This window comes from Octopus sinensis, linkage group LG3, assembly GCF_006345805.1.
Source record: "Octopus sinensis linkage group LG3, ASM634580v1, whole genome shotgun sequence".
Lineage (NCBI taxonomy): Eukaryota > Metazoa > Mollusca > Cephalopoda > Octopoda > Octopodidae > Octopus > Octopus sinensis.
The window spans coordinates 145805828-145823611 of NC_042999.1; the positions used below are offsets into that span (position 1 = coordinate 145805828).

Sequence of the window (17784 nt, forward strand, 5' to 3'; positions counted from 1 at the left end):
GTGTGTGTGTGTGGTGTGTGTGTGTGTGCGTGCGTGCGTGTATATGTGTGTGTGTAAGTGTGTACGTGCTTATGTGTACCACGATAACATTTACTTCTGAAATTAATTTCCGTGAAAAATGTAAATTGAAACTCTCTACAATATCATTGAAGTGTAACCCGATACATTGAAATACGAGAAACAAAGGAGGAACAAAACAAATTATGACATCTACCCGAAGGAATTTTGAACTGAAATTCATTAAATAAACATCAATTCTATGATTAATCTTACGTATACATTAACTTGCTCTTTAACAAACAATATTAAAGGTTTCTATCGTCTGAATGTCTGAGTGTCCATTAGTCTTCCTGCGCAAAATAGCTTCTATCGTTTCACTAAAATTTGCTATTATCCTTAAACTCATTCCAATAGAAGTAAAATTTAGGACAAAAAGTCAAAAAGTAAAATAGAAATTTAGTGGTACCTTGGGCAAGTATCTTCTACTATAACCTCGGGCCAACCAAAGCCTTGTGAGTGGATTTGGTAGACAAAAACTGAAGGGCGAAATGCGTAGTCGTATTTCGTCTGCCGTTACGTTCTGAGTTCAAATTCCGCCGAGGTCGACTTTGCCTTTCATCCTTTCGGGGTCGATTAAGTAAGTACCAGTTACGCACTGGGATCGATATAATCGACTTAATCCGTTTGTCTGTCCTTGTTTGTCGCCTCTGTGTTTAGCCCCTTGTGGGTAGTAAAGAAAAAAAAATATATATGTATGTATGTGTGTGTCTGTATGTATGTGTTTGTGTGTCTGTGTTTGTCCTCCACCGATGCTGGTGTATTTACGTCCCCGTAACTTTGTGGTTCGGCAAAAGAGACCGATCGAATAAGTACTAGCCTTATAAAGAATAAGTTCAGGGATCGGTTTATTCGACTAAAGGCTGTGCTCCAGCATGGCCGCAGTCAATGACTGAAACAAATGAAAGAGTAAAAGAGTATTGCGTAAGTAGTGTTCAACAACAGTTCTGTCTTTGTAGTGGATCAGCATGCGTACTTCTAGTATAAAAAGTCAATACATCATGTCAAAGGCATAGCAACGCATTGACCGGTGGATTGGATATGAGATATTGAAGCTGCCCGTTATTTTAGTTCCCTTCTCTGTATATTCGTGTATCACAAGGACTTCACTAGCAACTAAACTTATGAGTTTGGGATGTTGATTGAATGCTTTTGTTGTGGTTATTGTGTAGCCTCGATTATTTTTTGATTGAGCAAATTTACGATGAAAGGTATTCACCTCTTTAAAAATCCGTCCTATTTATATTTTATATTTCTGACATCGTATTGACTTGAGCTGTTCACACAAACCGAGACTTGAGCAATTCACACAACGGAGCTATAATGTTGGACTAAATTCCAGTATGTCTTACTCTTATTCGTTACACAGAGGACAAAGATTAAGTAGCCGAAAGCAAATGACGCAGCGAGTTATAAAAAATTCGACAACGAGGTAGCAAGAATGACCACCAAATTCAAAGGCGAAGACGAACAAAAGCTCAACTTGCTGGGGCTGCCTGCTGGAGCCTAGCAGCCGGTATTTAAAGGGAAAATTAACAAGACAGTCAGTCGCCCGCTGACACTCGATAACGCTACATCGAAGAGGCCAAGGAACAGAAGAAAGAAGGCATGCATCCAACACCAGAGCTGAAGACACCTCCGAAAGAGGAGGGGGCACTTCAAAACGGTAGGGCTAGGGGCCGAAACCGGACGTGGTTCCTCCTGATGATGTCTTGAGCTAACTGGATCCTATTGAGAAGCTGTTGTGGTAGCAGACCACGAAACACGGTTCAAATTCCTCAACGCACTTGTTTCAAATTCACTGGCAAATGCGTTGTCTGCATTATTTTTCCGGATTTATTCAATTATATTGATTCATTCGACGGTATGCTTCCCCGGTAGGTATAAAGTGGTCTTGTGCTAAGGTTTAAATCAATATCGTCCACGTTGGAAACAAACAACATGCGAAATGTCTTCTTTACTGAGGTATTAAGGAAGGTAAAAAATCAAGATTATACATAACATTATAATTTTTTGACTAATTAGCTTCCTTTAGGAATAAAAATGTCCATCCATCCACCCATCCATCCAAATTTTTAGTAGGTGTAAACACACGGACAGGTTTCTTTTATCGAATTGGTAGACACAACCCGCTCCGGATTGAGTTGCTGTCTCGAAGACTTTGGCATATTTCTGATATTTTGTTCTATGCCAGTTCTATTTAACGAACCTTCTGCAATCATGGCGCACGAGGATCTTAGTTTTCTTGATTTCGTTTCTTTTTTCTCGTTCCATTTTTTTCACCAACTGTCTTTCCGTTTTTTCCACGTATTTTTCTTATTTTCTCACCGGCCAGCGACCTTAGAACCTAAAATATATAAAAAATAGAATTGCTTGGAGATGCAAAAATGTTCGTTTCCATGTTTTTGTTTTTATGTTTTCGTTTCTCATTGTGTTCAACATTTTGTTGATGTCCTGTACCCATATATATATATATATATATATATATATATATATATGTGTGTGCGTGTGTGTGTGTATGTGTGTGTGTATGTGTGTGTGTGTGTGTGTGTGTGTGCGTGCGTGTGTGTATGTAAGTATGTATGTACATATAGATATTCAGCTTTAGAGATGGAAATATATTCAATATTTGAAATTGTTGGATCCGTAGAACTTGGGAGGAGAGAATGGTCTCAGTATTTAGTTACAGCATACGGTTGTAATTTTTATCTGAAAGGAGCAAGATTGAAGAATTACGACTTGCGCTTAACACCGTGCTCTCTCTTTCCTTCACTACAACGATGAGCAAGCGCCCCAAAATTTGGAGTTTCCAGGAATTCTATGGAGCCACGCCTTCCATAACCATTTTCTACACATTGAGAATTTTCACCGGAATATATTTGGTTTACCTTCTTTTACATTTCTCTTTATTTATACAACACGGCCTGGTATAATTACTATTATATAAATTTAATAAAATTGGCTGTTGTTTGTTAAAATACGTCAACATTGATTAAATCAAAGAAGAACTACTTTTTCGTTTCTTTCTTCCTCTTAAAAACGTTCTCTCTCTCTCTCCCTCTCTCTTCCTCTCTCTCTCTCCCTCTCTCTTCCTCTCGAACACACGCGTGTATATATATATATATATATATTAAGGTATGTAGAAAAATACAACATGGACAAGAACGTATAACTCATAGAAGACGATACAATAAACATGGACAGGACATTCGAACCCCTCAGTCTTCAGTCAAGAACCGGATCATCGTAGTAATTTCGGCTGATTAATCTTGAGATTACTAGATCACGGCCAGCCCTCCAAGAAAAACTAAGCAACGAGCATTAGAAAAACTAAGCTGGAAGCGTAGATTCCTGGAAGAAGGATCGAATGCATACGAACACCAGGACAGCAAAAGGGACAGATATAAAAAAAAACAAAAAACAATAATGGAATACAGAAACATGAAATACAGAAGCATTAACGGTGAAAACAACAAGTGTCTTACGACTGATAACAAGCAATATATATATACCTTATTTAAAGCAGCAGAAAATTCAAAAAAACCTGTTACTCTGAGTTTCATGTTCCCGTTCGTCGGACAGTTTTTGCTAGAATAGAACCGATATGTTAATTCTATCCAGACTAGTATGAACGCTACACCTTTAAAAATGGACTTGTTTGATTGGTCCTTTACAAATAACGGTCAATATTCGAGGGATAAACAAAAATGAGCTCAAATATATATATATATATATATATATATATATATATAAAATTATGAAATTCGAGGAAAAAACCTTACATCGAATCTTTGGTTAAAATACATATTGTCATTAATAAAGGAAATATAATTAATACATGGATATTGAAATTAAAATGTTAAAATGCATTAAAATATTAAAATTAAAATTTTAAAATGCATTAACATATCCATATTAAACTATACATATATAGTACTGTTTCGTAATATTTTAATGCATTTTAACATTTGAAACCAATATTCAATTGTAATAAACTTGATACAAGAACGAGAAGGATAAACACTTAAATTATGGGTACAGGCCATTCGACTGCCTTCTACATAGTCTCTGTATATCCAAATTCACTTAGGCACAGGTAAACTGTTTTCAAATCCCATACCTTTCTGCAAAAGTAACTGGGTGGATTTCCTGTTTCTAATTAAAAGTATGGCTTTATCATCACACAGGCCTGTTGAAGAATGTCAATGAAAACGTCCTTCATACTCACGTTAAGTGCCTGAGTAAAACAGCCGTTTCATCACTGTTGATCGGGTTCAATACTTAACCTGAGACGATCGCCTGGCATCATCCCTTTAAACAAAAATACAGGATTTTTCTCTAATAGGCAAAGTTTTAGACACGATTGAAAAGACTGAAGTCAGGTATTGTCTCCGCTGGCGTTATGACCTCAGGTAAAATGTTTTGTGATATTTATTGAGGGATTATTTTTTACATTCTAAGTTCAAATCACATCGATATCGCTTTTTCCTTTCTTCCGTCTGGGGTTGAATAATACCAATCAAATACTGGGTCAATATAATTACATGACCTCAACCCCAATTTCCTTAGCATTGCATATTTGTAGGAAATTATTATGAAAAACTATTTGCATTGGTTTCGTCAACAAATAGTGTTCATTTGTGACATTTTTTTCTCTACAGGCGGTAATGGTGGCAGCTCTTCAGGAAGCAACGGGCAGGATGGTTCTTCTTATATTAACCGCGCATCTACAGTATACGTTTTTGAACCAAGTAAGTATCTAAGAATCTTACGTTATTCTAGTCAAATATAATCATTTACTTTTCCACTGAAGCAATCTTAGTCATATCCAAGGTTTATATAAACTCATATTATTTACATTTTTATGTATCGAATCCGATTGCGTCGCTATGTCACACCAGAAATCTATGATCACTATCAATTCACATTTCTTTTAATCTAAAATATCCTAACCAAGGGAGAGATGGTCGAGTACATTTCTTTCTATTATTACACTTTCAGAATCGGCTACGCTGTGTTGGATAACTGCTCACAGTTATCATGAATAAATAAGGTGTTTATACACACATACACACACACACACACACACACACACACACACACACACACACACACATATATATATATATATATATATATTTCTTTACTACCCACAAGGGGCTAAACATAGAGGGGACAAACAAGGACAGACAAAGGGATTAAGTCGATTACATCGACCCCAGTGCGTAACTGGTACTTAATTTATCGACCCCGAAAGGATGAAAGGCAAAGTCGACCTCGGCGGAATTTGAACTCGGAACGTAACGACAGACGAAATACTGCTACGAATTTCGCCCAGCGTGCTAACGTTTCTACACACACATATATATATACATATATTTATATCATAAAATACATTTTGTAAAGGTTAGTACCGGTTTTAGTCTTTTCGACTTTTATAACTAAGAGTAAAGCAAGGAAAACAATTACATAGAAGAAAACATTTAAATTAAATGTTTTGTAAATATTTTCATAGTCTTCAAATAGGTAGGACATTTTCCTTTTTTTGTCTGTCACGCTCTCTTTTTCTTTGTGAAGGCTAGGTAGGCAGTAGCAGATCTGAAAAAATAGTGTTGATGGCTCGCTACCCATGAACTTATTTAGAACAGTTCCTGTATTTCAAAGGACCAGCCTTGACACACACTGTGTCACGCTGAATCTTCCAGAGAACTACATTAAGGGTACACGTGTGTGTGGAGTGCTCAGCACGTTAATTTCTTGAGCAGGTTGTTCTGGTGTTCGGATCAACTGGAAACCTCGTCGTCGTAATCGACGGATTGCCACGATATATATATATATATATATATATATATATATATATATATAGATATATATGTATGTATATACTCAGACATGCAGGAAGTAATAGTCAGTTTTAATTTTCAAAATCTTTTATTTGATATTAATTGGTTGAAGGAGAGGTTTTCATCTAGCTGCTCGTCCATAATACCCAAGTTTATGCAGATATGTACAGTTAATCAGAGCCGGGTAGGGTTCGTTATTTGTTTTCTCTTTACCTACGTGAGTTGTTGAGTATTGCTGTCTGGGAGATATCTTATGGTAGTATTTTAACTGCTATTTCTACATTTCGGTATGTGGTAAAGCAAATTTTGCTGAGCCCTAATTATAATTATGCTCATAATTATACAATTTTATATATATATATCAATTTGAATATAAAATTAGAGTGAGAGAAAGAGAGAGAGGGATATATATATATATATATATAATATATATATATATAGAGAGAGAGAGAGAGAGAGATAGAGAGAGAGAGAGAGAGAGAGAGAGAGAGATAAATAAGTTAAGTATATCAGCTTGGGTTTGTACATATAAACAGAAAGAAAACAAAGACCTTTAAACTTCTCTGTATCATGATCTGAAATAAAGATTTTTTCCACCCGCATGACAGAAGCTCGCTTTATCCGAAGTTTATTTCCTTCCATTACGGGCTGCATATTTTGGTGAACTACATCTACCAGCATTATGATGGATGTCTGGACTCCCAGAAATAACTTTCTTACTTATAACACCTTACTTATTCTCCTTTCTTGTTCTTATTAAAAGTTCTTGTTACCACTTTTAGCCCTACGCAAAAAATCCCAGATTTTATTTCATTTGCTTTGTGGGAAGGACTGTTTCAACGAAGTCGCGTCTTGTCCTTACCTTTGAAACGCGGAGTAGACGAAACAAGGACAACTGAAGGGGAATATTCTTTGTGTTTATGTCTCGTACTCTGTTTTTTCGTTGTTTGAAAAAAAAGTTCGTTTCCATGTTTTTGTTTTATGTTTTCGTTTCTCATTGTGTTCAACGTTTTTTTTTTTGTGTCCTGTACCCTTATATGCATGCATATATACATACAGATGTAGGTATGTACATATATGTATGTATATATGCATATGTTTATATATTATTTATGTTATTATATAATATATATATATATATATATATATATATATATATATATATATATATATGTATGTATATATCTGAAGACTCCACTAGAGTGGACGCAAGCGTTAATATGTGATTTATTAAAAACATGTGACATATTAATAAATATCTGTAAATATAAAACCATCCAGATTTCTGAGTACCTTATTTCTTCTAATATATAATACCTGTACATCATCTCCAAACTTTCTAATATATATGTATGTATATGCATGTATGTATTGACCTATACATACTTTTGCCATTCGTACTAAATATAAAATTATAAATGCAATGTTTTTTGGTGCACATCATTGCTTTCGATCTTTGTTAGAAGCAGCACTTCTGGAGTGATTTCATAACGATCGTCTACTCACTTTCTTTCAAGCAAGATTTTAAAGCTCCTGTTAAAATCACTATACCAGTTCCCTAATTTTCTTGTAATTTCACGATGCACACTGCATGCAAGCATCAACTGTTTTTGCAACTACTATTTTCCAATTCCATTTGCTTCATTACCACGACACAGCATTCTCATGTCAGCTTTATTTTGAAATATATTTTCCAGATTTCTGTCCTTACAGAGATATATGTCTTGTGAATGGAAAAATCATCAATAAGCCTCATTCCTTAAAATGCTAACTTCTCTAACCCTGCCAATTTTTGCCTTATTGTTTGCACCGTGGAAATAATTGCAAATAACCAATTCCTTTCTTCTTTCCAATTTTATTTTTAGGAAAATCGCCTCTTAGATTGATTGCCTTTCTATAGTTTCAATTCTGTTTCCCTTCCCAATCTTTTGGGACGGAAGTGTGTGTATGTGTGTGTTTGGCTACATGGGTATACATATATTAAAAGAAAGTTTCATTTTCGTTGGTTCTAGACTTGCACAGTGGAGATGGTGAAGTAGAAATTTACGAATATTTTCCTTGTGCTTGTGAGGAATACTGCATCGTCGAAGACAGTGTGAACCGTACCTATACCTGCAAGTGTCAGAATGATAAAACTTTGATGCCTGATAAACATACCTGTTCAGGTAAGAGCTATGCAATACCTTTTGGATTTCTAGTGAGAAATTGCGAAGAATATTTGTGGCGAAGAAATTGTAGAAACAATTAGGTGACGAAATAAATGCTTTTTATACGTTTTCAGCTGAAATTCTATCGCGTTTGACTGCCTTTTATTCCTCCGAGGCCGATAAATTACTCGTAATCTTTCACGTCATTCGAACTATAGCTAGAATTGTGGCCTTGAGAAAATATAAAAAATTTATCTGTGTGGCACAAGAGCAGTGACTGAGCAAACATAAGATGGAAAGAAATGGAATAAATGAAATAAACTCTAAGTTGAACGATTAAAGAATTTAATCAGGTTCATCAAGGTTTTCTGTTTATATTCTGTTGAAAGCGGTTTTCTCAATACTCAAAATTAATACCAGTTGTGTGCTCGGAGACATGCAACTGAAATTACTTTTTCCAGTATAAATTAATTTGATACCATACAATTTCACATTCAATATGAGAATAATTCAATTCAAGCTGGAATGGTTCCATTCATAATGGAATAATATATAACATGCTTTTTGGAAATAAATAATATATAAATTGAAAATGAATGGAACAATATAACGCAAAATCCTGTTTATTATGAATGATAAAGGCGCCGAGCTAGCTGAATCGTTAGCACGCCGGGCTAAATGCTTAGTGGTATTTCGTCTGCCGGTACGTCCTGAGTTCAAATTCCGCCGAGGTCGACTTTGCCTTTCATCCTTTCGGGGTTGATAAATTAAGTACCAGTTACGCACTGGGGCCGATGTAATCGACTTAATCCGTTTGTCTGTCCATGTTTCTCCCCTCTGTGTGTAGCTCCTTGTGGGCAGTAAAGAAATAGGTATTTCGTCCGCCTTCATGTACTGGTTCAAATTCCGGCGAAGTGCACTTTGCCTTTCAACCTTTAGGGGTCGATGAAGTAAATATATGTTACGCACTGCCTTACAGTATTTCGATTCGTTTCTCTATATTTCAATTACAAATCTCACAGGCATTTTAACATTGCTTTCCTTATAGGAGAATCAATAAACTAAGACTCATGAAAAAAAAGGACTAAAGATGGTATAGTGGCCGAATCGTTAGCACTTCGGACAAAATGCCCAGAGGCTTTTTTTTCGGTTTTTATGGGTTAGGGGTTCAAAGCCTCTCACAGTCAACTTTGCCTTTCATCCCTTGGAGGCTGATAAAAAAATATCAGTTAAGATCTTGGCTCAATGTGATCGTCTTGTCCCTTCCCCTCAACATTGCTGTCTCCCTACAACAAACCAGCGTTCCGTTCATGGGGAACGTTGTGGTCTCGGTCACTTAAACTCTATGGAAACTGGATAACCTGCTTTATGAATCATAGGGATCAAGAAAATAATATGTAAATAAAAGGGCTGGACATTTACGTCATCACTTGACAAATTGCTGAAAATCCAGTCTACCCATTGTATACTTATAGATATTACAAGGTTTTAGAACACTTCACTAGTTTACTTTTAGACAAGGTAGACTAATACGAATGTTCGAATTCGCTTCTTATCTTTTCGTGCTCTAGTGTGAGAAAAACTGCATAGAATGGTATATAAACGTATGATGTTAACAGACAGCTCGGCAGTCGCAAAACAGGAATCTTAGCGATTTAGATATTGTGAAAATTATTCGTATTTTATTGATCCAGGTTATAGAGATAATTGCACGTATTTTATCGATCAAGAAGAGACGTGAAACTAAATTGATTCCGATGTGACTTAAACCAGAATACTATGGATTTGCGCTATTTAACCGACAAATGCTATTGCAAGCGCTCTCTCTTTGGCGCTAATTCAACATTTTAGTTGTTGTAACAAACTTAAAGGATATCAAATGACATCGTAATAGTTAAAAAAGCTCCATTAACTTTGTAAAGTATCTGACGATAAATTGACTTCGAGGAAATATTGCCTTTGATAAATCATATCGCATTTTTCAATGACTAGGCAAATGAATTTTACTCACAGCGGAATTATGACTAATAGCTTTCCCGAGTTCAATTATTTGAGATTGGTATAATTAAGCTTCATTTTCATTTTTTTGCCTCAAATTTTCTTCTCAGTATTTTTGCTTTCAAAACTAAATTATCAGGAAATATGTCTTATATCGGTCATTGAACTGCGTTCATGCTGGGGTACCGCCATGAAGTGCTTCATCGAATAAATCTACCTGAGTTATTTATAAGTTTGGTATTTATTCTATCAATCTTTCATAGCTGATCTGCTACGTTAGAGTGACGTAAAAAGACCAACATGGGTTGTCATGCTGTGGTTGGAGACTTACACACACAACCTCACATACACTCATATATATATATATATATATATATATATATATATACATACATATGTGTGTATATGTATGTATATATATATATATATGTGTGTATGTGTATGTGTGTGTGTGTGTGTGTACACTTCACGCTTCTTCCAGTTTCCGTCTACCAGTCTAGAAAATCTACTCGAGATTTTGGTCGGTCCGGAATTATAGTGGAAGGCAATTTCCCACGATACCGCGCTGTGGGATTGAAACCAAACCCACATGGTTGAGAAACAAAATTCTTACCACATAGCCACAACTGTGAAATGTATAATTAAAAAGGTCGACATAAAGTCAATGAAAGGGTATTTACTTTAAAATGACAAAGAACAATTTCTCATGTGTCTGATGTTCATATATTTATATATATATATATATTCATTATATTCTTTTCTACTCTAGGCACAAGGCCCGATATTTTGGGCGGTGGGTACTTAATTATCGACCCCGAAAGGATAGAAAGCAAAGTCGACCTCAGTGGAATTTGAACTCACAACGTAAAGATAGACGAAATACTACTAAGCATTTCGGCCGGCGTGCTAACGTTTCTGCCAGCTCGCCGCCTTATAATATGCGTTATATTAATATTCATTATATTTAATGTAGCCAGAGAAGGTTCCACATGGAAACGATGTGAATTAATCTGTTTGAATCGCCAGCGATGTCAAGTTAATATATTAAAATCTCTCCAACTAGTAAAAGGTTATGAACGTAGGACATAGACGTGTGTAGCTTTGTCTTCACATTGGGGTCTGCCAGCTACCACATGAATGTTTCATTTGAAAAAAAAAAGACTGGATGTTAGGGTTAATTTTCTACAGCACTATTTTAAACAAACACAAAACGCATGCACACACACACGCACGAACACACACACACACACACACATACACACACATACACACACACATTCCATTGTAATTCTGATGGAACGTTAATACAAATCAATAAAAGCAATAAGAAAGATATTCAAATGTTACCTTAGGAATGTTAATTAGTCCTGGTATTTGTGGAAAAATGAAAAATACACCATTTCCAAAAAATTAAGACAAGACAAAACCACATCTTGTCTGATTGAATTGAAATGTCAGATATGTCAATCCGTTTGTTTGACATGTCGGATATGTTTTTTGCAAGTTTATACAGTATATATATATATACACAAGCGTTCATAGACACAGCAATAACATATATGTATGGGTGTATGTATGTATGTGTTGTATGTGTGTGTATTCGTCGTTTTGTATACACACACGCACACACATTCACACACACAATATATATATATATACATACATATAAAAGTACATACACACACACACACACAACACACACACACACAGACACACACACACACACACACACACATATATATATATATATATATATATGCATACAGATAATTCTATCGACCATGTGTATAGCTGTATATTCCTAATTTGAGACAATAAGGTTCGTAAGTGAAATTTAGCGGCTATTCAATCAGTTTGGGCTACAACCAAGAACCCGTCTGTCATTGGTTCGAAGTAAACGTAGTTAACATTGTTTGGCCCAGAATCATCCTTTATCAAATATCAATTATGATGAAAGTCATTTCAATTGCAACCATCATCGTCCCGTTTTTTTGTAGACATGAAACTTCATTGCCGAATACATCATTTAAGATGCTTGCGTACGATTGACTGAAGGGGTGGGGGAATTTGGCTATTATTTTTCAAAATACGAGCAACAATATAAAACCTTCGTTGAACACCCTAGCCAGATGTTATACTTTGACATTACTTTATATAGGGGAAAATACTATTAGACAGCGATACATCAGGTAAAAATAATACTATTGCCCCATAGACTTTCCATTTAATTACTTCGGTGATTGGTTGTTATAAGACAGTGTAAGATATAAATTACATAGGGTGTGTATGATAGGAGGTAAAACTAACGGCTGGAAGTGTTTCGGTTACATATACAGATATACTTTGATAAATTCCACTATAATATAAATTAAACTTACATATGTGTATTATATTTTCTTTTCAGCGGCAGTTTCCCTAACACCACAAAAAGAAGACGAGAGTAATAAACAATTAATCATGGTACTTGGAAGCCTGGCTTCTGTCATCGTTATCATTATTTCATGTTGCGGTAAGTCAATTCTAAAAATATCGTTAGGCCTTTGATTCTTTCGGTTGGGTTTTACATACTAAAGAATGTGTATATACATAAATGTATGTATGTAACATCAATATATGTGTGTGTGTGTGTGTGTGTGTGTGTGTACGTATATTTCTCTCTCTGTCAATATTCATATCTATCTATCTATCTATCTATCTATCTATCTATCTATCTATCTATCTATCTATCTATCTATCTAGCCATCTCTCTCTCTCTCACTCTCTCTCTCTATCTATCTGTCTATCTGTCTGTCTATCTATCTATCTATCTATCTATATATCTATCTATCTATCTATCTATCTATCTATCTATCTATCTATCTATCTATCTATCTATCTATCGGTAAATGATCAATAAGTGAGTAGGAAAGTAAACAATGAAAAATCACTGGATTGTATGCTATTATGTATTAAGTTAAGCATCTGAAATTTCTTCTTTCAAATCATTACAAGTTTGCTTTTCATCTTTCCTTTGTGTTGACATTTTATATATACTGCTCAAATACTTTGGAATAGTTTCCCCGACGTTTCATCCTCCTTTTGAATTAGATGGATATCACCAACAAATGTAAAGAACACATTTTGGTTAATGTATTTTTGCCATTTAATGGTTTCTTATTGGCTGAGTGCAAATGCCCTTTATATGCAGAAAGTTCGAGTTTCAGGTTCCCAAAACCAGATTTGAAACAACATCGCGTTCTGGGGCTCCATGAACCTACTTCTCACTCTCAGACCTTTTCATTGTTCTGTTGGTTAATATTGAATTCTAGCAATGTCAAATGACAAGCAATTTCGGAAGTATAAAATAAGGATTGAAATTATTCTTAGTATGTGACTACTTTTATATTAATCGGTACGAAGATTTGATTAATTCTTATTTTTCCATCCTGGATCAGTCGAAATGTATAATCCAACGGTTGAATTATATGTAAGAATCAAATTAAATATAGATGGCGGATATGTATTTATTACATGATTTTCAGTTACAGCAATTTGTTACCTTCTTTAATAATCTGCAATGGAATCCCTCTAATATGAAATTTAATTTTTATAATGCCGAAAGTAAGTAAATTTAGCACTGAGTTCAGAACAAGTTGCAAAATTCAATCAACTAAAATATATTTTACCACTGGCACAGAAAATATGACATCAGTTCTTCGAACTCTAAACTACTGACACAAACTCACAAGCCGCTATAGAAAAGAGTAAAAGAGTGCATCTCTCATCCTATGATATTAATACCAATCTTATCATAATTCTGCTTGTTTCACCGTTGCTTAGCCCGTCCATAACGCTTTCACGTAATTAGTTGAAAGAGAGGGAGAAAATAGAGAGGGACAAAGGGAATAGGGGGAGATAGGAGGTAGTGTTGAGTGAAATGTGTAATTTTTTAAATTAAGTTTTTTCCTCCGTTACTTAGCCCGTCTGTAACGCTTTCATGAAATTAGTTGAAGAGAAACGCGAAGAGTGAGAGAAAAAGAGGGAGCAAGAAAAAGAAGAGAGAAAAAGGGGGTAAGGCGAAGAGTGAGAGAGAAAGATGGAGAGTGCCGTCTATTAAGTCTGTTGCTTCTGCACGTGTGAAACTTCATTTCTTCTCGCTCACTACCAGTCATTTGATACCCATCATAATTAACGTTACATGACACACACAAACACATATTTATTACTTCTGTTTTTCTTTCTTTCTTCTGCCATTTTTCTTTTCCTGTTTACTCCGTATACAAAATTTTAAGCTCGATGCGTCAAAGCGTCTTCTTTCTTAAGTATCAGAGCAAACCGAACCAATTACTACATTTTGTTTTCTATATTGTTATTCCCGTCATTAATTTCACACACACACACACACACACAAACTTGCAAGTATATATGTGTATTATATATACGTACATGCAATTTGCCGTTCTGTCTGGGTCTACGTTTATACCACTTGACACCCAGTAGGATTGGTTAATGGTCTAACTATTCGACTTATAGAGAACAATAGAATAACGTTTATTCAGACACAGTATATCTAAAGACTCCGCCGGTTACGACGACGAGGGTCCCAGCTGATACGATCAACGGAACAGCTTGCTCGTGAAATTAACGTGCAAATGGCTGAGCATTCCACAGACACGTGTACCCTTAACGTAGTTCTCGGGGATAATCAGCGTGACACAGAGAGTGACAAGGCTGACCCTTTGAAATACAAGTACAACTCATTTTTGCCAGCTGAGTGGACTGGAGCAACGTGAAATAAAGTGTCTTGCTCAAGGACACAACGCGTCGCCGGGAATCGAACTCACAACCTTACGATCATGAGCCGAATGCCCTAACCACTAAGCCACGCGCCCTCACCACAGTATATCTAGAATCATATTAGCTATATGTCATTCCTGTTTTATGATAGTATGACGTACGATGAGGGGTTTTAAAATTTAATTTCTGACAGATCAAATGATTTCATAGATAATCCCTTGCTAGATCACGAATGCAACAATTTTTTTTTGATTAACTTGTACTTGTTAGAGAAAAGTTAAAATCCGAATATTGTACCACTTAGTACATCAAATCCCTTTGTAATAATTCTCTCAGAAGTATTTTACCAAAATTATGTTACCAAAAGAATGACTCTCACTCTCATGATAAGGGTATCATGTTGCCAAAGGCAGACAAGATTTGCAGTAATGTCAATAACAAGAAGCAATATGCAGGTAGACTTGCGGAAATAACATGAAATTACATGAAAAATTGCTTCAAATATTCGATTACAAGCTACCTGATGTCAGGGCGCAGAGGACGAAGTAAAGCTGAAATATGAGGAATGACCTATCATCTCGTATTCTTGTAAAACTGGAAGTAATGTGCGGATCATTACAACAAGCTGACCTTTTCTAAATCACTTTATTATCTGGATGTTTATTGCCAGCACCGATCCCTTCATACCTCCAAGCTCTAGATCTAAATGAAAGGCAGGCTCTGTGTTAAGAGATGGATAAGCAATAACGTACAGCTGTTTCAGACGTATTATTTTTATGAACAGAAGTGTTACATCAAGCAAAAAATCGCCAAACCCACCAGGACCTAAGATGCATCTCTCTCTCTTTATACATATATATATATATATATATATATATATATATATATATATATATATATATGTATGTATGTATGTATGTATGTATGTATGTATGTATGTATGTATGTACGTATATATATGAAGGGAGAGTGAGAGAAAGAGAAAGAAAGAGAAAGAGATACGAGAGAGAGAGAGAGAGAGAGAGAGAGAGAGAGAGAGAGAGAAATGCATGTGTGCGTTTGCATTCTGTGCGTACATTAAATATTAAATATTAAATAGATGAATTTCGAAATAACTACATTTAATACAACAGATAAATAAATGTTAGGCTTGGTGTCACTTCATACAATGGCGTGCTATTATGTTTCATTTATCTTGACAACTGAACCGATTACACAAGTTCATTTTATAGGAAAATGCAATCTAGCATAGACAGAAACTCCAAAAGCTGAGTATATACATACTAATATTATTTTTATGCTTTTATAATGATAATTTGCTTTAATTTTATGACTAATTGCAAAACGCTCTTTTTCTGATACGTAATTTTATATAGTTAGCGGAAGAGTTTTCATTATATTTCATCCAAATATTTATTTCCCTTATCAAATATTTAGAAAGAAAATTAGAAAAAAACCTCTACCTCCCTACCTACCTACCTACCTACCTACCTACCTACCTACCTACCTACCTACCTACATACATACGTACCTACCTACCTATCTATCTATCTATCTATCTATCTATCTATCTATCTATCTATCTATCTATCTATCTATCTATCTATCTATCTATCTATCTATCTATCTATCTATCTATCTATCTATCTATCTATCTATCTATTTATCTAATACAATGCAGACATACATATATACAACTATGAACATATGCACATACATTTTTATACGTATGTGTGTGTGTGTGTATTATATGCCTATACATACATACAAACACACACAATGAAAGAGAGAGAGAGAGAGAAGGACAGACAGACATAGAGAGAGAGAAAGAAAGAGAAACAGAGATGGCTGAGAGAGCACACAGAAAAGATTATTCGGAAGGCCTTCACGACGATACGAAGACGATTTGATAAAAACAAAAGAAGGCTAAGATGGAGAAGAAGGGCTCAGTCAAAAGAAAGAAACAAAAAGAAAACACTTAAACGTATTGTAACCAGCTGTGTATAGCAACAACCGATAGCCTGATCGATACAGGTGATACAAGTTATATATATATATATATATATATATATAGATGTATGACCAGCAAGGTGAAGCGGCTGACCTCCCCTGTTCGAAGGTTGTAATGGACGCAGGTTCGTGTGTCATATAGCTAGCTAGAGGCGATGGCCTCTTGGAGCTAATCAGCGACAGCTTTAGTCTTATATTTATAGACTACCATATTAGTATGGTGATAACTATATATATATATATATATAGATATATATATATATTATATATATATATATATAGATATATTACCACTACTACACGAACCTGAAGTTTGCATAGTTTAATGCATGAAAGTACTAATTCAATCAAAATGGACATTTATTATTCTATCATTTCATTATATTATATTATCTTATATTATATTATTATAAGATTGTAATTAAAACATGAAAATCAAAGTTGGAATTCATTTGAGTAATATATTCTGCTATACCCAATCATACAACCCGTCTATGTATGTATGTATGTATGTATGTATGTATGTATGTATGTATGTATGTATGTATGTATGTATGTAGTATGGTATGTATGTATGTATCTATCTATCTCTCTCTCTCTATATATATACGTAATATACACTTATATTATATATATATATATATAATATATATATCTATAATATGTGTGTGTGTGTGTGTGTGAGTGTATATATATATATATATGGCTCAGTGGTTTGAGCGTCAGGCTCACAATCATGAAGTAGTGAGTTCGATCCCAGGACCAAGCTGTATGTTTGTTCTTGGCAAGACCCTCTATTCAGGCTGCTCCATTCACTAAGCTGTAGTAATGAGTTGCGACATGACTGGTGCCAGGCTGTATCGGCCTTTTCCTTGGATGACATTGGTGACATGGAGAGGAGAGGCTGGTAGGTACGGACGACCGCTGGTCTTCCATAAACAACCTTACCCAGA

At 35.1% G+C, this 17784-nt stretch overlaps 1 protein-coding gene across 3 annotated transcripts in view; it reads left to right on the forward strand.

The window, feature by feature from the left end:
- Nucleotides 1–17784, forward strand: part of LOC115209853 (leukocyte tyrosine kinase receptor-like) — a 370370-nt gene that overhangs the window by 268477 nt on the left and 84109 nt on the right. For all 3 annotated transcript variants that reach the window (XM_036501462.1, XM_036501463.1, XM_029778425.2), the window contains 3 exons: nt 4719–4808; nt 7913–8065; nt 12450–12554. In XM_036501462.1, the coding sequence (XP_036357355.1) occupies nt 4719–4808; nt 7913–8065; nt 12450–12554 (348 nt within the window). The remainder of the gene's footprint in view (nt 1–4718; nt 4809–7912; nt 8066–12449; nt 12555–17784) is intronic.